The sequence below is a fragment of the Schistocerca americana genome, chromosome 2 (genome assembly GCF_021461395.2).
Source record: "Schistocerca americana isolate TAMUIC-IGC-003095 chromosome 2, iqSchAmer2.1, whole genome shotgun sequence".
In the NCBI taxonomy this organism is placed as follows: Eukaryota; Metazoa; Arthropoda; class Insecta; order Orthoptera; family Acrididae; genus Schistocerca; species Schistocerca americana.
Window position 1 is genome coordinate 653,717,891 of NC_060120.1, and position 23,361 is coordinate 653,741,251.

Sequence of the window (23,361 nt, forward strand, 5' to 3'; positions counted from 1 at the left end):
CACGTACAAGACAGATGAGTAGGTGGTGAAAACGAGCTGTTTGCTGCTGTCACGAAGTTACCCCTCAAGGTAGAGCTGTCCTGTCAAATTGCATAGCAAACCATGAAAAATACGAGCAAAATTATAGCAAACTATAGCTCGTCATATTACTGAAGTGCAACAGTGCACTGGTGTGCAGGAGCTGGTTTGCACTTGGACAGATATCGTAATGATGAACATGCAAGCTGCTTATTATTTCTGGTGTTTATTAAATGTGAATGGGTTGTGACATACAAAAACCCCTATTCAGTTGAATGAATGATTTCTCCAAGCAGCAATGCAACCAAACATATTACAACATAAATTTAATAAAATGGAAGTGATGCCTGTAGTGTTGTACAACTACGAGACAGCATTTCTGTATCATGCCTTATTTGCAATTGAAACTGTCATACACCTACTGCTTTTTTTATGCACACCGTGACTACTCCACTGCGAATGAAGCAGTGCAATTTTGATCTCTTGCCACGGATGAAAGAAACCCCCCAAATCCACTATTCTGGTACACGCTCCTAAATACACTTATCAGCCAGAACACTATGACCACCTGCCTACAGCCAGTATGTCCACCATTTCAGTAATAGTTGTCAATGTCATGGTGTTAACATTGGCACCTGCATGGGTTGTTGGCTGCAGAGACCCATCGTTAGGAGTGTTCAGTGCATTGTGTGTTCTGACACATTTGTACTCTGCACGGCATTAAAGTCTGATGTTAGTTCCATCACAGGCTGCCGACTGTCCTGTTTTACCAGTCTGCCTAGACTACAACGTCCAATACCTGGGATGTGGTTTCACCTTGGTTTCGCCACATACTGAAGAAACACACCACACCACTCCTCAAACACCCTATAAGTTGTGCAGTTTCCCAAATGCTTGTGCCAGGGGCCTTCAGTCAAAATTAGGCAGATCGCGCACCTTCCCCATCTATGCAAGGACAGCACACTCGCTGATACTACAAGCACTGTGCGTGTGCCTGACTAGCTAGTAAGTCGATGGTCATAATGGTCTGGCTGATCAGTGTATGTGTAATATGGAGTATACCAGATGACAGCAGAGAGAGAGAGAGAGAGAGAGAGAGAGTGTGTGTGTGTGTGTGTGTGGGGGGGGGGGGGGGGGGGGGGGGCGCCTGCATGTGCGTACCCGAATCTTAGTTAACTTGCCACTACTTTCTGTACTACCCTTGCAAAAAGAAGAGCACACACAAACATGCGCAATGTCCTGGCAAGTGTCACAAAACTTTTTGCAAAAAAGTAAGAGCCTAGACCAAGAGCAGAGCCATTACATGTTTAGCAGATGATCATTGATAGTGCTTGGCATTACATGTGATGGAAATGCAAGGGAACATGTCAGTAATTGGTTAAAAGTAGGCAATGAGAGTGCAGTGTGTTGAAGTGTTTCAGTGCCAAGAGTAGATGTGATTGAAAAAATAGTTATAGTAAAGTCTATATAAAGGCTGAATGCACAGTGTGTGTGTGTGTGTGTGTGTGTGTGTGTGTGAGGGGGGGGGGGGGGTAAAATTTAGTAAAACTAAATTTGTGTCATATGATATAGAGCTGAAATGACAATGCAAACTAATGTGAGATGTATACAACTCATGATCACTGACTATCTTCTGAATAATTAATATTTTGGCTTTCTGTCATGTCCCATTGATGGCTTTGACAGCTAACTGGGCTATCAGCTGTAAAACTAATCCAGACCTCTGATCTCTGAAAACCAGTCTGTCACCACAATCTTCATTCGAAGCAGAAATAAAAACGTAAAAGCTTTGGTGGTAAAATTTTATGCAAATCATGAAAAACCTGTAAAGAATGCTGGTTGCTGTATTTTAATTTTAGTCACTTGAAATACACTGCCTCTCACTGACTACCAAAAACTCTTCTCTCATTTGCTACACAAAACTGACACATTACAAACATATGTTCCTTTAAGAAAAAGCACAATGGCTGGCACCAACCTTGATCTAGACTTCAACCACAGAAATGACTTACACAGACATTCAACAATATTTGTTAATAACATCTTGTGCAAAAACAGTTATTCACACATGAAAGGTTGAGAAACAAACAGCGTTACAGTAGGTCTATACTGGAAGCAGACGTGCTATAAATATCTGTAATTTGTGACAAATTGTAATCTTGAGACCCAAACATCTAACCAGTTAATAGCTACATAATGTTTATACAGGGTGTACATAAAGTCCGGGAACACTTTCAATTATTTATTGCACATTGTACAGATATCATACATATGTCATTTTGAAGAGAATCCCTGAAAGTTTTCTCTCATGTATACTGCAACAGCGTAGTTTGGTAATCTGCTGATAGTCAGCGCTAGTCGCAAATGTGGCGAATTCAGGTGCGGAGCGAGCTTTCTGGAATTCAACAAAACACCAGATCTCACTCTGTGTGACTTTTTTCTGTGGGAACATATTAAAGATCTGATGTATGTACTGCCTCTACCATGTGATGAAGCAGAGCTCCAGGAGAAAACATGAGAAGTGAGTGCCACAGTCAATGATGCCATGCTGGGACATGTATGGCGAGAATTTGATTACCGTTTTGCCATCTGCTGGGTCACTCATGGTTCACATATCGAATGTTTGTAAAAAACACTTTCCTAGTTTCTCTTCAAAATGCAATATGTATGACATCTGTACAATGTTTAGTTCTTGTGCAATAAATAACTGAAAGTGTTGCCGGACTTTATGTACACCCTGCATATACTCAGTCTGATCTTTGTATTAAATTTTATATAAAAAGAGAATTATATTCTTAATGTAAAATACATTAAACAGAAAAAATAACACTTACAAACTCCTCTTTGATGCCATATGAATCTGCTAAGTTCTGAAGTGTTTCATCAGCTGAAGATTTCTGCAAAATAAAAGAAGAATATACTGTGATCTCTCAAGTATTCTCGACACAATTGATTAATAATGTGCTTAAGAGTGCTCTGCCGAGTTGTTGTTTCCATTTTACACAAGATATTTTGACAACTGACCCATCTGACTTCAGGTGTTGCAAATTTTACTGTTATGAGTACTATCTGGACTCCAACAGCAGAACTCACAGTACCTGAAGAAGACAGTTGGGTCAGTCATCGAAATATTGAGCATGAAATGGAAACCACAACTCGGCACAGCACCTGGAAGCACAGCAGAGCACCCAGAAGCACACTATTAATTGAAAAATTTGTCATGTCTCGCAATCTTTCATTACACATATAGTACACAAAAAATTATGACTTTTTTTTTAGTTTGTCAACATAAAAAGCAACTGGAATGCACAGAGGCTACTTAGTCACTGAAAGAATGTGCAGAGTCTGCTACATGCAGAAAAAAAACAGTACCCACACAAGAAAAAATAGTTCGGCAATGGAAGTGGATACATTTATAACATGTGGAATGTTGTGGATATCCAAAAGAGAGAGAGAGAGAGAGAGAGAGAGAGAGAGAGAGAGAGAGAGGAGAAGAAGAAGAAGAATGCAAAAAGCTGAAAAAGTACACCAGATGAATACAAATTATTGCTAGACACTTACATGAGATTACCTAAAAACAGAGGATTGCTAATACAGAAAGAGGGTCATTAAATATAGCGAAAAACTGTTGCCAAATATGAAAGGCTGGTCTCTCAACAAGCAAGAAAAATTACTGAAGAAGTAAAAGCATGTCCACATGACAAAAGTGTGACCAGTAAGAATAATAGTTAACAAACAGAAAGAGCAAAAGAAGACACCAAAAGGCAAGTAACTGTATCAAAGGAAAATTCAGATGGGAAAACTAAAATTGTTGGCCAGTATTTACACCTAATACTGCTGATACATACATATTACAGGGGCAGTGACAACATTGTCTTAGCTTTCAGAACTATTATTTCCTTCGTTGGGAAGCAGAGAGGGATAGGATGGGAAAAGCTGAACAGGAAGGGCACTCACTCAGAACCAAGCAGGGGAGGGACTCTAGTGCCCAGAAGCAATGAAATAGAGAGGTCACATGTTATGCTGAGGTTTTACTACAGAGGTGGTTCACTAACATCCTTACAGATAGGATTAAATGCATAATCACGCACATTTTGGATGGAGTAGGGGGACAGCTTCAGAAAATGTTTCGTTTTGTAGGTTCCTCTCTCTCTGCTGGGGAACAGCGTTGGTGTGCCTAATGGTAAACCACTTACTGCAGGTCTTCTTTGGTGCTCACCTATGGCTTCACTTTCTATCGTGTATGCACACATCTGTGTATGAATAAATGAGACTGTTGGTGTGAGGTGAATGCAAGAAACATGATGCTGCAGGTGGCAAGGGTGGTCATCAGCCTTCTACAATACGTAATTTACAAGCAAGCGCCTTCATCCTTCACATTCACTGCTTCTCATTTGCTGCATCAACATTTTTCTTTCTTTTTTCAACATACACTGCCTTCTAGGGTTGATGTAAAGGACATAAGAAACATGGAGGCCTAACAGCTATTAGCTGTTAGTTGTAGGGGAAGGATTAAGGAACCAAAGAATGAAGTCACCAGTTCCTCATTTGCAAAACCAATTCCTAGAGAACAGTGCTGTTAGCAAGGAGTAAAAGTCATTTAAATGTTGTCATGGCATATGGGAAATAGTCGAGCAAAGACACCCAGAACACTGACAATGTTATGATTTTTAAAAATGCAGGAAATATCGCAAGGGGCACCTAACACTTAATCAAGCACGTTTGTAGGGCAGAGGGACAGAGACAGATACTAGAACCCTGAGGGTTCGTATGTGTCAAAGACACAACCCTTTGCTCTGTGGCTGACTCTCAGTTGGCATGAGATGTTCATAAACAATAATATAATAAACATCCTACAAAGCACACAAAATGGAAGTCCATATAAGCCAAGAGCTTAACAAAATCAGAAAAGGCTGTGAGAAATCATACAATGAATACAAAAGGCATATGACCAGGCAGTCAAACTGGGCAGGCACAGTCAAAACCTACTGGAGCTCAAAATATTGGGGGGGGGGGGGGGGGGGGGGGGGGGAGGTAGGACGGGCAGGAGGGAGGCACACCTCCCATAACAGCTGAACACCCATCCCCAAGTATAGTTTAAACACTAACCCTCCAGCAGGTACAACATTATTTATAACACAGACTGGCGCAAGTGATATACTCTGTACACATGTCAAGAACAGCTCTGTTTATGCTGCCAAGGTAAACAAGTATGAAGAAGATCACAGTTTAATCTTAGTTTAACTGAACAACAATAAAACAGACTTACATTATAAGAACTAAATCACTGTTTAATTAAACAATAAGAAAATAAACTTTGATTGTGTCACGCTGTTGCCATGTACATGTGTTACCCCACATTAATGATGCACTCAAAGCATTAAACATCACTTTTGCATCATATCCTAACCAAATGCTTATATGATTGTTAATTATCTTATACACAACTGCCTCGTTGTGGGGTTGCGCTGCTAGATCAGAATTTGGGTAATTTTGCTGTTTGGATCATAATTTTTTTCTCATCCAGTTCACTGTTTATTTTATATTACTGCTGCTCTCTTGGATGTATGACAACACAGCTTGCTGAGGCAATAATGAAGGAACAGATACCAGCTCACAGTTGTAAAACACCAATGGAATGGTGCATGAAAATTATTTGTAATTCATGTACTTTATACATAGGTGCACAAACTCGAAGGGTTAAAGCTGGAAATAAAAGGCACTCCCTCCAACTGTGTTTATCTGAATGCCTTAAGGAAGGCTGTGAGTCATTGTCATGTTGGGTGTGGACATGGTGTGAGGGTAGGGGTCATCTTATTGCTCAGGATAAAACCTAGTCAGAGAGTGTCTAATACGAAGTTGGGGTAATATGGAGGATTCTTTCTGGGACAAACAGAAGAACAAACGCAACAGTGGTCTCCTTAATGATACACTGTTAGCTGGAAGGAGTAGCTGCAATGGATCAGAATGTCCGCACTGTGCTAGCAAGTTAGTGTCTGGCATCACCATTATCAATTTTGGCCACGTAGTCAATTTCCTGGATAAAGTGATCAGGTAGCTTGTTCTCAAGGATTCCCATAGGGATAGGGATTCAGAAGAAAGAGGCTTTGCATGCAGTACTGCTGAGACTAGAAAGATGGTCATCAAGGCTAAATGGCACTGCAAGATGGAGAGGTCAAAATCAGTCAGTAGGTGCACTTGCTCACAGTCACTGAATACCAAAAATAAGTTGCGAGTTTACTTCTTCATGGAACAGACAGCTCTAACAATAGCCACCAGTTTCACTGTGAAGATGCAACAGGTACATGGCAAACTGTATTGTTACTGGCCTTTAATGCATGTGAAAGTGTATTCCAATCATTTTGACATCTTTAGCACCATCAACTTTTCAGTATTCCCACAGAAAAGCAAGGATGCAACAACAGAATCTTGTGAACTGGATACATAGCAGAGGTTGCATATGAATCAGCCTGTGGGAACATTTCAGAAGTTAGATATGAAGTGCTCTATGAGCACTGATAGAAAGTACCGAAGCTGAAATCATTATAGGTACGGAAAGCTGGCTGAAGCCAGAGATAAATTCTGCCGAAATTTTTACAAAGGCACAGACGGTGTTTAGAAGGGATAGATTGCATGCAACCAGTGGTGGCGTGTTTGTCACTGTTAGTAGTAGTTTATCCTGTAGTGAAATAGAAGTGGATAGTTCCTGTGAATTATTATGGGTGAAGGTTATACTCAACAACCGATCTAGGTTAATAATTGGCTCCTTTTACCGACCTCCCAACTCAGCAGCATTAGTGGCAAAACAACTGAGAGAAAATCTTGAACACATTTCACATAAATTTCCTCAGCATGTTATAGTCTTAGTTGGAAATTTCAATTTACCAGATACAGACTGGGACACTCACATGTTTAGGACGGGTGGTAGGGACAGAGCATCGAGTGACATTATACTGAGTGCACTATCCGAAAATTACCTCGAGCAATTAAACAGAGAACCGACTCGTGGAGATAACATCTTGGACCTACCGATAACAAACAGACGCAAACTTTTCGACTCTGTAAGTGCAGAACAGGGAATCAGTGATCATAAGGCCATTGCAGCATCCCTGAATATGGAAGTAAACAGGAATATAAAAAAAAGGGAGGAAGGTTTATCTGTTTAGCAACAGTAATAGGAGTCAGGTTTCAGACTACCTAACAGATCAAAACGAAAATTTCTGTTCCGACACTGACAATGTTGAGTGTTTATGGAAAAAGTTCAAGGCAATCGCAAAATGTGTTTTAGACAGGTACGTGCCAAGTAAAACTGTGAGGGATGGGAAAAACCCACCGTGGTTCAACAACAAATTTAGGAAACTACTGCAAAAGCAAAGAGAGCTTCACTGCAAGTTTAAACGCAGCCAAAACCTCTCAGACAAACAGAAGCTAAATGATGTCAAAGCTAGCGTAAAGAGGGCTATGGGTGAAGTGCTCAGTGAATTCGAAAGTAAAATTCTATGTACCGACTTTACAGAAAATTCTCGGAAGTTCTGGTCTTACATTAAATCAGTAAGTGGATCGAAACAGCATATCCAGATACTCTGGGATGATAATGGCATTGAAACAGAGGATGACACGCATAAAGCTGAAATACTAAACACCTTTTTCCAAAGCTGTTTCACAGAGGAAGACCACACTGCAGTTCCTTCTCTAAATCCTCGAATGAACGAAAAAATGGCTGTCATCGAAATAAGTGTCCAAGGAATAGAAAAGCAACTGAAATCACTCAACAGAGGAAAGTCCACTGTACCTGGCGAGATACCAATTCGATTCTACACAGAGTACGCGAATGAACTTGCCCCCCTTCTAACAGCAGTGTACCGCAAGACTCTAGAGGAATGGAAGGTTCCAAATAACTGGAAAAGAACACAGGTAGTCCAAGTTTTCAAGAAGGGTCGTCAAGCAGATGCGCAGAACTATAGGCCTATATCTCTGACATCGATCTGTTGTAGAATTTTACAACACTTTTTTGCTCATGTATCATGTCATTTCTGGAAACCCAGAATCTACTCTGTAGGAATCAACATGGATTCCGGAAACAGCAATCGTGTGAGACCCAACTCGCTTTATTTGTTCATGAGACCCAGAAAATATTAGATACAGGCTCCCAAGTAGATGCTGCTTTCGTTGACTTCCGGAAGGCGTTCGACACAGTTCCGCACTGTCAACTGATAAACAAAGTAAGAGCCTATGGAACATCAGACCAGCTGTGTGGCTGGATTGAAGAGTTTTTAGCAAACACTACACAGCAAATTGTTCTCAATGGAGAGACATCTACAGACGTTAAAGTAACCTCTGGCGTGCCACAGGGGAGTGTTATGGGGCCATTGCTTTTCACAATATATATAAATGACCTAGTAGATAGTGTCGGAAGTTCCATGCGGCTTTTCGCAGATGATGCTGTAGTATACAGATAAGTTGTAGCATTAGAAAATTGCAGCGAAATGCAGGAAGATATGCAGCAGATAGGCACCTGGTGCAGGGAGTGGCAACTGACCCTTAACATAGACAAATGTAATGTATTGTGAATACATAGAAAGAAGGATCATTTATTGTGTGATAGCGGAACAAACACTGGTAGCAGTTACTTCTGTAAAATATCTGGGAGTATGTGTACAGAATGATATGAAATGGAATGATCATATGAAATTAATTGTTGGTAAAGTGGGTGCCAGGTTGAGATTCATTGGGAGAGTCCTTAGAAAATGTAGTCCACAACAAAGGAGGTGGCTTACAAAACACTCGTTCAACCTATACTTGAGTATTGCTCATCAGTGTGGGATCCGTACCAGGTTGGGTTGACAGAGGAGATAGAGAAGATCCAAAGAAGAGCGGCAAGTTTCGTCACAGGGTTATTTGGTAAGCGTGATAGCATTACGGAGATGTTTAGCAAACTCAAGTGGCAGACTCTGCAAGAGAGGCACTCTGCATTGCGGTGTAGCTTGCTGTCCATGTTTCGAGAGGTTGCATTTCTGGATGAGGTATAGAATATATTGCTTCCCCCTACTTACACCTCCCGAGGAGATCACGAATGTAAAATTAGAGAGATTCAAGCGAGCACGGAGGCTTTCTAGCAGTCGTTCTTCCCGCGAACCATACGCGACTGGAACAGGAAAGGGAGGTAATGACAGTGGCACGTAAAGTGCCCTCCGCCACACACCGTTGGGTGGCTTGCAGAGTATAAATGTAGATTTCCAAAACATTCCAATTTGAAGGTATGTCATGGGTTGATTTCCAGTGTTGGTACTTCTGAAAAAGAAAAAGAATGTGATAATTCAGATGGCTAGGGAATTGGGAAATAGTAATTGCATAACTGAGTAGTAGATGGTGGTATCAAAACTGCAGCGGTAGGATCCCATATTCAGCCAGAAAACTATCAAAGGGGCTCAAATGAAAGGTGCTCATGATCCGACTTATCCCTCAATGATAAAATGACTAACTCTCTCAATGTCTATAGTGCTGTTGAAACATGTATCTGGTATTGGTAGTATAGTCACCACAAGGCCAATAACCTATATTTGGAGAATGGTGCTCGAGATGTATGGCGAAGAGGGCGGAGACTATTAAGCTTATGAAGCAACTTCTTGTATTCTCTTAGACATGGGTAACTGTGTCATTTCACTGCTGGAGAGGCAGCCCTCAAAACAACACTGTGTGACTACATTGACAAGTTGGTTTCCCATGATGAGCTCTGGATGGTCCATGCTCCAGCAACAAAGATGGATGACTTGTTTTTTAGCAGGGGAAAAATGAAAAGCGATGGCAGAGGGGCCCAAGAGAAGGCCCACTGTTTGGCTCCTTTGAGGTGATACTTGGCAAAGCCTACAGACAGAGAACTATACCAAATGCAAAAGTTCTCAACATAATGAGCAGGAGTAATCAGCAGACTCAAAGAGTGCACAACTCCCTCGATGTCTGTGAGAAAAAGTATAACATGAAACACTGACAGACACTGTTCTCCTGGACTAGTGGGGACCTGAGAGATGCAACACTGATCTAAAAGGACCAGGTGACAAAAAGCTGCAGATAAAAATTGGTGAAGTATCTCAACATCCTCTCAGTGAAGCGCGGTTATTATGTGACAATGCCAGGTAGTATATGCTATAACCCACCTGAGCACTACACTTCAAATATTCTGCCAACGGTATCTGTACGGACCGACCATCAGAGGCGTCTTCTACTGGAGCCCTCCTCTTTATAAGCACAATGGAGCAGGCACCCACCATCATATTGTACTCTTATTTATTGTCAGCAACTGCTTGTATAGTACCTAGATTCATTAGTTAAAACTTCCGGGCTGAGAGGCCGTGGTCGATCTGTTAGACTTCTTGACATTTCGTTGCCAACTGCGGGCAACATTGGTCGAGGTGAGTCAACGACTGGCTGCTAGACCGTGGAGGTCTCGTTTATATAGAGCGCATAGAGGGCTGTGGGGCCAACTATAAGTCTTATCTCTGACTAACATCATTATTCTCGATTGAAGGTAATCGATTGTCGCATCTTTGGTGCAAAGTCGATCACCATATCTTATCTAACTTTAAGCGTTCCTCTTTTCTATTAAAATCACGGTGGTGTTTCTGAATCTATATAGCTTCTTATAAATGCAGGCATAATAATGTGATGTGCTGGCTAGCAAGCTTGTCTCACTAACTTTTGTTTCATAATCATCGTCTTTAAAAACATGTTCTGCTACAGCTGATTTGTCGGTATGTCCCAGTCAACAGTTCCTTTTGTGTTCAGATAAGCGGATATTGACATTTCTTCTGTTGTTCCAGTATAAACCTTCCCACAGCTACACAGAATTTTATACACTCCAGGAGTTGCTAAGGATTGTCGTGCGTGTTTCGCCGATCTTGAACATCCATTAATCTGCGTGGTGGGTCTAAAAAATGTTTCAACTTGAAACTTGGCCAGAACTTTCCCAATACGGTCCATAATATTGTGAATAAAAAGAAGAAAAGCTTTTCCAGGAAACAGTTGTTGTTGCTGAATGTTGCCAGACTCTTTTCTTCTGTGATACAGTGCTCGATCTATGGTGGTGTCATCGTATCCATTTTTCTTAAAAGCTCTTCACAAATGATTTAGTTCATCTCACAAATAAACTGGCTCACAGATCTTATTAGCTCTGTCCACCAATGTTTTAATGACACCTCTCTTCTTCCTGGGATGATGCTTCGAATCTTTATGGAGGTACCGGTTGGTGAGTGTACCTTTTCTATACATTTTATGCCCTAGACTCCCATCTGCTCATTTCATTACTAATAAATCCAAAAAATTAAGTTGTTCGTTACTCTCTTTCTCCATAGTAATTAATACTATTTTGGTGCACATAGAAATCATACAATTCCTCTTCAATGTGATTCCATACCACAGAAGTGTCATCCACACACCGATACCACTTCAAAGGACTTTTACTGGCAGACTGCAGCCCCTGCTGTTCAAAAACTTCCATGATAGATTAGCAACAGCTGGACTCTGAGGGCTGTCCATGGCCACTCCTTCAGTTTCTTCGCAAAACTCATTATCATACTGGAAATGGGTCATGGACAGGCGACGTCGAAACAGAGCTACTATATCAATTGGAAACATATCAGCTATGTATAAGAGCTTTGTCAACAAGAATCATGGTAAACAGGGATACCACATCAAAACTGAGAAGGATATCACCTGCACCGACAGTAATCTCCTCCAATTTTTCAATAAAGTGCATAGAATTTTTAATGTGATAATCAGTTTTACCAATATGCGGTTGTAGCAAGGAGGTGAGATGTCTGGCCAACTCTTGAGTAGGCGATCCAATGGTCTCAATGGGACAACAGGCTTATGTATCTTTGGTAGCCCATACAATCTAGGACGGCAAGCTTCCGTTTTGCATAGATATTTTTTTATCCTCAGTAAGAATAGAAGACTTTTTTTATTAATCAGTTGGTAGCTCCTAACACTTTTGTTCTAGGATCCTTTAGAATCCAAAAGGGCTGTCCATGGCCACTCCGGTTTGTTCGTAAAACTCATTATCTTCCTATGGTAGTCCTCACTCTTCATTACAATGGTAACATTAGTCTGATCAGCATTAAGTACAATAATATTCCAGTCCGTATTAATCTCCCGTAATGTCTTCCTTTCTCCTGGCTGCTAGGTGACTTAGCTTTACTTAGTATCACGGCTGTTTCCATTCTGATTTCATCAGCAGAATATGGTGATAACTGACAAATCCCCACCTCTACATTAGCTACAATATCCTCTGTGGGAACCTTTGATGGAGTAATTGCAAAATTTCCTCCTTTGGAGAGAACAGGAATTTTTTCCTTGCATAATTTCCTTCCCAACAAGTTAATAACCACATGGAAATCATCTGTAACTGGTGTTTCCTGTCTGACATTCTGTAAATTCTTGAACTACTTCTGTCTATCAGAAGACACTTCTACAATCAGTTCCATAGATCTAAATGTTAGGCTGTCCACCTTATTCATACCACAAAACTGCATTGCATTGCTAATAAATAAATGGCAATTTAACAGTTGACTGTTAGTTACCACCAGTCCTCAACGTGTTTAATGTATCTGCTCCCATAGGATCGCCACTTCCATGTGTGAATAGATACAGTTAGCTTGCACCAAGTGAAACAGTTTTCTCACATTCAAAAACTTCGGAATTGTCCCAGGACAGTTTATTTGCAAGATGAACTGAATCATTTGTGAATGGCTTTTAAGCAAAATGGATACACTGACAACGGGATAGAGTGAGCCCTCCATCCCAGATGAAAAGTGTCTGACAACACTCAGCAACAACAACTTCCATTTATTTGCAATATTATGGACCATACTGGGAAAGTTCCAGCGAAGTTTCAAGTTGAAACAATCTTTAGAACCACCAAGAAGATTAGTGAATGTTTAAGATCGGTGAAAGACGCTCGACACCCCATAGCAACTCCTGGGGTGTATGAAATTCAGTGTAGCTGTAGGAAGGTTTATATTGGAACCTAACACAAAAGGAACTGTCAACTGGGTCATACCGACAAATCAGTTGTAGCAGAACATGTTTTTAAAGACGATGATCATGAAACAAAATTTAGTGAGATGAGCTTACTAGTCAGAACATCGCACTATTATGCACGTATGTATAGAAAAGAGGAAGGCTTAAAGTTACATAAGATATGGCAGTTGACTTTGTACCAACAATGTTTTTTTTATTATTATTATGGTTTTAGGGCACAAAACCGCTATAGTCCTAAGCGCCCATTCTGTGGCTCAGTGAAGGGTAAAAACCGGAAATTTAAATCAGCAGCAATGGGAGCGAAACTCGAAGGAGAGAAACTACAAACAGAAAAAAATTTGAGAAAACTGCTATTGAATGGGAGGGGGGGGGGGGGGGGATGTCGGGTTGTTTTCCCCAAAGAGAGTCTCAAATGACTGGTAAACACAGGATATGATCGGCTGAGCATGCATCATCAGTGTGGGATCCGTACCAGATTGGGTTGACGGAGGAGATAGAGAAGATCCAAAGAAGAGCGGCAAGTTTCGTCACAGGGTTATTTGGTAAACGTGATAGCGTTACGGAGATGTTTAGCAAACTCAAGTGGTAGACTCTGCAAGAGAGGCGCTCTGCATAGCGGTGTAGCTTGCTCGCCAGGTTTCAAGAGGGTGCGTTTCTGGATGAGGTATCGAATATATTGGTTCCCCCTACTTATACCTCCCGAGGAGATCACGAATGTAAAATTACAGAGATTCGAGAGCGCACGGAGGCTTTCAGACAGTCGTTCTTCCCATGAACCATACACGACTGGAACAGAAAAGGGAGGTAATGACAGTGGCACGTGAAGTGCCCTCCGCCACACACCGTTGCGTGGCTTGCGGAGTATAAATGTAGATGTAGATCATCTGCTAAAAGGGAAGATATATCAGGCTACAACGGTAAACGGGTACGGTGCGGATTAAAATAAGCTCACAGAAGTAAAGGGTGTCTCACCATCCACGGTTGAGAGCAGTGGGGACGAAGAGAGTGAAGATATATCAGGCTACAATGGTAAATGGGTATGGTGCGGATTAAAATAAGGTCACTGAAGTAAAGGGTGTCTCACCATCCACAGTTGAGAGCAGTGGGGACGAAGAGAGTGAGGACTGCCACTTAAACAATGTTGATGGCTAAAAAGACAGTGCCCATTCCAGAGTTTAGTTAAAATTACCTCCTCCTGATGACGAGGCAGAAGGAAGAGGTCCAAGCACAGGGAAGAGGTTTCATGTCCCATAATTTATTATCGGGGCATGCAGACCAATGTGTGTGCCATAAAACAGCAACACGACGACATAAAATGCTCTGTAGATCAGCAAAGGGAACCAGAGGGCCAAGGAAGAGAGAGTGCAGCCTTTGCCCCTATATCGGCTGCCTCGTTTCTACGGATACCAAAATGCCCTGGCATCCAGAGGAATGCCACAGAGACGCCCCCCAAGTGGAGCATGTGGAGGCAGTCCTGAATTCGGTGGACCACAGGGTGGACGGGATAAAGAGCTTGGAGGTTGGGAAGAGAGCTGAACAAATCCAAGCTTATAACATACTGTATCCGCTTATGGTGACCGATGTACTGGACATCCTGGAGAACAGCGTAAAGCTCCGAAGTAAAAACCAAACACTAGTCAGGAAGCTGAAATCTAATAGGGGTGTCATCAACAATATAGGCACTCCCAACACCAAAGGTGGTCTTTGAGACATCAGTGTAAATAAAGGTGGCATCCTCCACTTGTGCGCATAGAGCAGCAAATAAAATATAAGGGGGTGCTAGTGCCCTTGGGAAGCTGGCAAAGGTCACAGAGAAGGCAGGTCCGGAGGCAAAGCTAAGGTGGCGCCTTACCCCCATTTGTTGAAAAAGTTTTAGGAAATTGGAAGGAAAGGGAATGTAGCAGTTGACAGAAGCCAACTCCCGGTGGTGGGAGAGATGAAGGGTGGCCTGCATACCCTAAATTCAAGGAGGCGCCGAAAAAAAGGGCATGGGTCAGATGAGCAAGCACGGAGGAGAGATGACTAGCGTAATGACTCAGGACAGCTTGCCGATTGGACAGCGGAGGTTTAGCAGTCTCAGTGTAAAGAATCTACAGCACAGTTTTCTGTCAAGCATAAGTCGCAAGAATTTGGTGACGCCCGCAAACAGAAGATCGATAGTGTTTAGATGTAGGGGAGGCAGATAAAATTCCGTAAGATACCAAAAATTTACTCAGACAGTCTTACTAGGAGAAAATCGGAAGATGGTTTCGATGCTATGTGAGTGAAGGCGATCGGGACATCCTTGAAGACATCGTCCAAGAAGGCTCGTCCATTGAGAGCTGTAGTAGATTGTAAAATCATCAACAAAGAGGGAGCCTGAGACATCGAGAAGGAGACAATCCATAACTGGATTTATGGCGATGGCAAACAGTAAAACACTTAGCACGGAGCCATGGGGCACCCCGTTTTCTTGGGAGAAAGTACAGGAGCGAGTAGCGTTCACCCGCGCCTTAAAAAAAGTGCGCTCTGTCATAAATTCACAGATGAAAAGGGGTAGCCGACCTCGAAAGCCCCAAGAGAACAGTGTGCGGAGGATGCCTGACCTCCAACAGGTATCATATGCCCTCTCCAGATCAAAAAATATAGCTACCGTTTTGCATTTCCTGAGGTTCATGATATAAATGGAGAGAGCAACAAGATGGTCAACTGCGGAACAATGTTTTCGGAAACCCCATTGGGCAGGTTTCGGGACTCCAACCACCAGCCTAAACGGCAATTTACCATACGCTCCAAAACCTTATATACACTACTCAAGAGAGAGATGGGGCGAGAGCTACAGGGGAGGTGTTTGTCCTTTCCAGGTTTCGGAACACGAATGCCGATAGCTACCCGCCATCTTCTGGGAAAGATGCTGTCAGCCAGAAACGGACTACCATATGATAAATGCAGCAACATTTTGACATGGATGCCATCTGGTCCCGGGGCGGAAGAGCATCCACCAAGGAATTTGCAGGCACTGGGGCAAAGGGGAGGTACAGGGTATTGAACGTTCCATGGCTGTAAGAATAACTTCCGTAACATGAGTGACCCGATCGTCAATGCTGCGAAAATTAAGAGTCATCAAATGTTGCTAGAGTGGAGAAAAGCGTCCCATCCGCTTGGGAAACCTGCCAGCGTCTTGGGGTGCATAGTGGCTGTAATCGAAGGACACATGGAAAATGGTCACTTGAGTGTGTATCAGCAAGAGCAAACCATTCAAAACACCAAGCTAGCTGAACAGTGCCGACCACAGGTCCAAATGATAGTAGGTTCCCAAGTGTTGAGGCAAACACGATCCGCTTGGTGGAAGAGGTCAATCAATAGGGAGCCTCTCGGATAAGGACACGGAAATCCCCAAAGTGGGTGGTGGGCGTCGAAGTCCCCAACCAGCAAATAGGGGGTGGGAACTGACCTTGCAGACGAAGAAGATCGGCTCTTGCCATTGGTGTGGATGATGGAAAGTATATGGTACAAAGTGAGAAGGTGTATCCAGAAAGGCAAAGACGTTCAGCGACAGCTTGGAAGGAACTGTTTAAGGGCATATGGTGATAATGCGCCGGAGCCACCAACAGAGGGGAGATCAAACCGGGCCGATTGGAAATAAGGGAAGACAAAGCGATCATGAGGACATAGCTTTGTTTCCTGAAGATAGGAGATGACCGGGGAGTAGGATCGTAAGAGGATTGACAATTCATTCCAACTGCAGCGAATTCCGTGAATATTCCAATGGATAATTGACATAGGGTGGGCAGAAAAGGTAAAAATCTCACCACAGTTGCCATCAACTCAGCAACTGCTGACAGCTGGCAGCCGACAGCATAGAGTGGCATTCTGCCAAAGGCAGAAGATCCTGATCCATAGGTTGTTTGGGGGAAGCTCCTGCTGCCAGTGATCGGCTGGTTGATTGGCCACCAGCGGTGCGTCTCGGCGACAAGGAAGACGGCCGAGAGTGGCTACCGCTGGGAGGTGCCATAGAGGAGACATGCTGTGGCGGAGAAGGAGAGGAACTGTGTTTCTTGTGAGCCTTCTTGGAAGCAGGACATTGAGATGTGAGAGGAGTCGATGGTTGTGAGGTCTGGGTACGTAAAAAATCTTCAAGAGTAGGCTCTTTTTTGGAAGTCCAGATGTCCAATTATGGGGCCCATGATTTAGCAGGAGCCAATGAAGGTTGAGCCTTAGAGTGAGCATGTGACAGTGGGGAGGTTGAACGGGCGATCTTTGAGATGGCGATCTGACGGCCTTGAAGCTAAAGGTGAGATCCAAAGTCTGCATGGCTACCTCCTTAGTAGGTCGAGGAGAGGCAAGGACAGTGCTGTATTTATCCACTGGGAGCACAGTGGGCTTTCTACTGGTGAATAACTCACAATCAGCAAAGGTAGACACGTTTTCCTTCACTCGAATTTCCTGACTATTTTGTTCATCTTTAAAAATAAGGCACGTCACTCATACAGTTGATGCAACAAGGGAATGGAGGTGGACAATCACCCTCATGGGCATCCCCGCCACAAGTAACGCATTTGTCTGTATTGGACCACCACTGGCTGGTATGATTAAACCACAGACACTGATAGCAACACGTAGGGTTGGGGATGTAAGGGTGAACTGAAATTATCTCATAGCCTGCTTTAATATTTGATGGAAGTTGAACTCCATCAAACATCAAAAAGAGAGCGCAGGTGGGTATCAATTCCTTTTCAAACCTTTTCATGACTTGATGTATGGCCTTTATGCCCTGATCAAACAGGTAATTTTGAATGTCCTCATTGGATAATCAGTCACGTGATCTTGTATAAACCACCTCGTACGATGAATTTGAAGTATGGTGTACGTCCACCTGGACAGGGAAGGTGTGTAGCAGTCTAGTTCGAAGAAATTTATGTGCCTGGAAGGCACCGTCTGTTTCTAACCACAAGGTGCCATTTCGTAACCGGAATAAGACTTTACAGGACCTGCAATTGCGTTGACCCCTTTCTGAATAATAAAAGGGTTGACAGTGGAAAAGTCTGGTGAGGGGGAAGGAAGGAGGTGGAGGTGGGGGGGGGGGGGGGGGGGGGCGGGAGGAGGATCGGGGACAGGGTGGGATGTCTAAAGGGAAGCTATGCAGCCTGAAAAGGAAAGAACTGCACTAGCTCGGGGTCCCATGCTTGCCACACACATATCCACAAAAGAGTTGTCGACCTGCTGGGGGGGGACACCAACAACGCGACAATTGATAACTTTCAATTAAAAATAATGACATTAGTCAGAGATAGACTTACAGTCAGCCCCACGTGATGTACGGTGGTGCCCTCTACGTGCTCCACACAAATGGGACCTCCACGGCCTGGCAGCCAGTCACTGACTCACCTTGGAAGATGTTGCCCGCAATTGGCAACGAAATGTCAAGAAGAAGAAGTTTTACGGATCGACCAAGGCCTCTGAGCCCGAAACTTTTAACTAATGAAGACGCCAGCTGCGAAAGCCTGCAAGTTATGATTAGCACCTGCATTGTTTTCATGTTTGTGTCTATATTCTTAAATACTGTTTGCTTGTTTGTGGAAGAAAATTAAACTTTGGATGATTACTGCCGTACCGTTGTTTGTGTCTTACATACAGACACAACTGGTGACAAGTGTGGTATTCATTTTTGTGTGCTCAGTCTATTGGTTGTTCCTTAGGTTCTTCTGGCCATAGAGCCAGTGCTTAAATCTCTCATCAAGCAGCAGCAGCAACTTACAGTTGCTATCACGAACTTGTGACCACGCTGCCTACGCAGGTGCCAATGCCAATGGCGTGCCCCCCATCCTTTCCCCTTTATGACAATGTGGCCGAAGACTGGGAGGCTATGTAGCTTGGGCAACACTTCCTCACCTTTGGTGTCAGTGATGCAAACATGTGTAACGCTTTGTTCCTTTCTTTGTTTTCTCCTTGGATCTACCAGTTGGTCCAGCTCAAAGAACTCGTGTCACTTTTATTCAATGAAAAGTGTAGGCTGTTTCAAACTACCACCATAAATGCATACATGTCATTGCAGCACTTGTACAGTTCTACTGTTGTCATACATAGCCCCCCCAATCCTACCAGGCTGGGTGACCAAACTCCCTGGCCTCGGCCACAAATGTCAGTTTGTTACTGATGCTCATCACGACTGCTATGCTCACTCTATGGTCCGTGAGACAACCATTCAGTTGGCTCCTAACAAGGAGGCATTTCAACTCCCACTGCAGTGCAAGTATCCACCTTTGACTGAAGTATTAAATATTGGTCAATCTTTCGAGGCATCTTGTGCTGTGGGTTATCAGTCTGATACTTGGTGTGACATCACCGCAGTGGCTCCTACTTTTGGTCATCAAGCATCAGTCAGTTCTCTGCCAGTTCTCAGGGGAGGACGACGCAGCAGGCATACAACCACAGCCTCTGCACTGTGCTGCACAGCTACATGCCAAACAACAATGAAAACAGCAACAGCAGCGCTCTGCGCTCCCATCTTGGCCATATTGTTTTGTGCAACATGACAGGGCCGTGTGCCGTAAGTGCTGGGTGACTTGCAACAACTGTAGGAAAGAAGGATCTACAGTGTCTGTGTAATGTTTCCAGCCTCCTCCTGCACACATGGATGTAACTGTGCATCTCTAGTGCTTATACACCATAACAAACTGTTCATCGAAGTGCAAGTGATAGAAAGAAGTGTTCAGATTACAAGTGAACACGGGTGCAGCTGCGACTCTACAGAACTCCCGAATTTATGTGGATTTGGGCCTCCTGTGTTATCTCCAGTTACTCAACATTTGACGAGTTACAGCAAGCAGCATATTCGAATCGTGGGGAAATTTATGGTTCCCACTATGTATACAGCTGTGGTTCATACTGTGACATTTTTTGTAGGTAATGATGCTGACACTGCGAGTTTGTACAGTTTGGATGCTTTCAATGCATTTGGTTTTTCCTGGTTTCCGACTCGGACCCTCACCAGCAGTTAGACCCTCTGTTTTCCAAGTTCTCTTCTCTTGTCTTGAGTGGTTTAGGTTGTGCCACTAATTTTGTGGCCCACTTTCCAGCCATATTTTTTCTGTTCGTGCCCTGTTCCAGTGGCTTTGCATGATCAAGTGAAAGCGTAATTGGAGAGGCTGATATTATTGGGGCCATACAGTCTATTACATCAAGTGAGTGGACTACCCCCCCCCCCCCCCCCCCCCCCCCCCCCCCCCCATGACTGTAAAAAGCCAACTGACCAGCTTCACCTCTGTGGTGACTTTAACGTACCAGTAATGCTCAATCTACCATTGACACCTACCCTTTGCCCCATCTCGACAAGTTATTGGCTAAACTCACTAGTTGACAGTTTTTCTCCAAAACTGAATTTATATGAAGCGTACTAAACAGCCTGGGCCGGGCCGGTTCCTTTGGGCCCTCCAACACCGCCACACCCGACAGAGCAGCTGGCGCCTTCACCATTGGCACAGTTACACCATGTTGAGGAACCGGATGTCGAGATGTTACCAGTACCCTTGTCACTGGCCCTATCCTATAACATTTTGCAAGGGAGCGCCTGGCGCGCATGTCCACAGCCACATCACTTATGCCCCAAAATCTCTTTACACTGTGGCCATAATCATCGGCTGCGTCCACCACAGAGGCAATGGATGTTTCAAGTCACCTCAATGTCCGTATCAGCTGAGCGCCCTTTCTCCAAGAGGGACGAGTTGTTGTAACCCTGTATGTACTCAGCACCCACAGCGCCATCTACCAGTGCCCTCACATTGTGTTCTTACTTATGATCAGCAACTACTTGTATTAATACCTGGACTGTTTCTATGTTTGTGTCTATGTTTAACTGCTGTTCACTTGTATTTCGAAGAAGAATAAACTCTGGTTCACTTTAGCTGTACTGTTGTCTGTGTCTTACATTACAACAGCATAGTATGCTTAATGCAAGCCAAAAAGATAGCAATAAGATGCTTGGTAAAAGTCTTGCAGATTTCATGTCCAACAGGACCTGATGGTCAGTTGTGGACTGACCCTTCTGGAAACCAAATTGGCAGGTAAATTAAAAGGGCCTTTCAATTCAAGGATGCTAATTAATCAATCGGCCACCAGGTAATTTCCAAGAATGATTGCTTATCAAAGTCGTGGTGTCCAAAGAATACATATTGAACTTGCAATTGTAAATCAATCATGCGACTGGTGGTGGGCGTTGTGATCAGTCATTTGTGATCATCATTTTTATCCATTTTCTGTTGTTCCCTTAGCTGCTCTAAATTACATATCTCCACGAATTATTTGTGACTTGTTAGGGAATCCCAGACGATTTATGTCGTTAGTGAGTGGGATGTCTGGTGTTCTTGAATTTTCTTTGGCGGATTCTCTCCCATGGAAAAAACTAATTCCATGTTTATCTAGCATAGAAAATTGTTCGACTTTTTGTTGCAAATATGGACTACTACTGGAAGAGGAAAGAAGAGACTGTGTAGACTGTGGTGGTGCAAAGTGTGTAAAACTTCGTAAGAACAGTTTCGATGCTGAAATACCATTTATAATTTCATTGCGGACAGTGCGGGAAACAAATGAGTATCAGGAAGAATACACAGTTCGACTCTACCAAATTATCCATCCAGACCACTGTAATGGACTTTCACATGATTCCAACACTGACAACGAGTAAGGTAAGTCGTCTCCTTGGAATTAAATGTAGTTTTGTAACGCTCTTCTCTTTTTGTTGCTGTTGTGACCACCGTAAACATACTCATAATGCCCACCACCAGAGTCGCAGGATCGATCAACGATCGCATGTTCGATATGTATCATTTGGAACTCATGACTTCGATAGGCAATCATTCTTGGAAATTACTGGCCACCATGCTCTCGAGCAATTTTCATGGCACTATAGAAAAGTACTGGTCTACAGCAGTTAACGGAACTTGGGGGTATGCCTGGTTTTGAAAATGGGTTATGGTACTGTCTCACTATTGCAAGGGCAATCCACCTCTTAAGCCTATATATTTAAAAAGATAGGTGATTTCCAACCACTATTTACATGTTTGGAGGACAAGAATTACACACTTATGCCATCACAAAGTGGATAGTGAAATTGTGGTAATCCGTCTTTCAGTAAAAGACCAGGGATTGTTGTTAGAGGTTGATGGCCTATGATCACGGAGCTTGGCTCACATCTGGGAAGAAGGCACATAAATTTCCAATGGGGAGACCCAATGGTCCCCATATTCTCCTCCTTTGCTTAATTAAAATATAATGCCAGTTAACACTTACAAGGCTGGTCATTAAGGGGTTTTGTTTACTGTTAAAAGAGTTTTCTGATGATCCTTTCAGCCCACCATGAGCCCCGCTGCCAGTAGCAAGGGCCTATGGAGCTGTTCCAGCGTCACAGATGATGGTAGTAGAAAAACAGAGTAATGCATAAGCAGGATGGAGCGTCGAGGGACTTGATGAATTGATTTGATCAGCTTGGAATATACAGGGTGATTCAAAAAGAATACCACAACTTTAAAAATGTGTATTTAATTAAAGAAACATACCTTCTGTTATACATCATTACAAAGAGTATTTAAAAAGGTTTTTTTTCACTCAGAAACAAGTTCAGAGATGTTCAATATGGCCCCCTCCAGACACTCGAGCAATATCAACCCGATACTCCTACTCATTCCACACTCTCTGTAGCATATCAGGCGTAACAGTTTGGATAGCTGCTGTTATTTCTCGTTTCAAATCATCAATGGTGGCTGGGAGAGGTGGCCGAAACACCATATCCTTAACATACCCCCATAAGAAAAAATCGCAGGGTGTAAGATCAGGGCTTCTTGGAGGCCAGTGATGAAGTGCTCTGTCACGGGCTGCCTGGCGGCTTTTAATCTTATCAGCTGCAGACAGTGTTTGAACCAATTTCAGACGATAAGGTTTCGTAACTAACCATTTTCGTAGGACTCTCCATACAGTTGATTGTGGAATTTGCAGCTCTCTGCTAGCTCTGCGAGTCGATTTTCCTGGGCTGCGAACAAATGCTTGCTGGATGCGTGCTACATTTTCATCACTCGTTCTCGGCCGTCCAGAACTTTTCCCTTTGCACAAACACCCATTCTCTGTAAACTGTTTATACCAACGTTTAATACACCACCTATCAGGAGGTTTAACACCATACTTCGTTCGAAATGCACGCTGAACAACTGTCGTCGATTCACTTCTGCCGTACTCAATAACACAAAAAGCTTTCTGTTGAGCGGTCGCCATCTTAGCATCAACTGACGCTGACGCCTAGTCAACAGCGCCTCAAGCGAACAAATGTACAACTAAATG

At 43.2% G+C, this 23,361-nt stretch overlaps 1 protein-coding gene across 4 annotated transcripts in view; it reads right to left on the bottom strand.

Moving 5' to 3' along the window:
* Positions 1-23,361, bottom strand: part of LOC124595425 (zinc finger protein 391-like) — a 55,750-nt gene that overhangs the window by 27,365 nt on the left and 5,024 nt on the right. For all 4 annotated transcript variants that reach the window (XM_047134162.1, XM_047134163.1, XM_047134161.1 and 1 more), the window contains one exon: positions 2,853-2,915. In XM_047134162.1, coding sequence (XP_046990118.1) covers positions 2,853-2,915 — 63 coding nt within the window. The remainder of the gene's footprint in view (positions 1-2,852; positions 2,916-23,361) is intronic.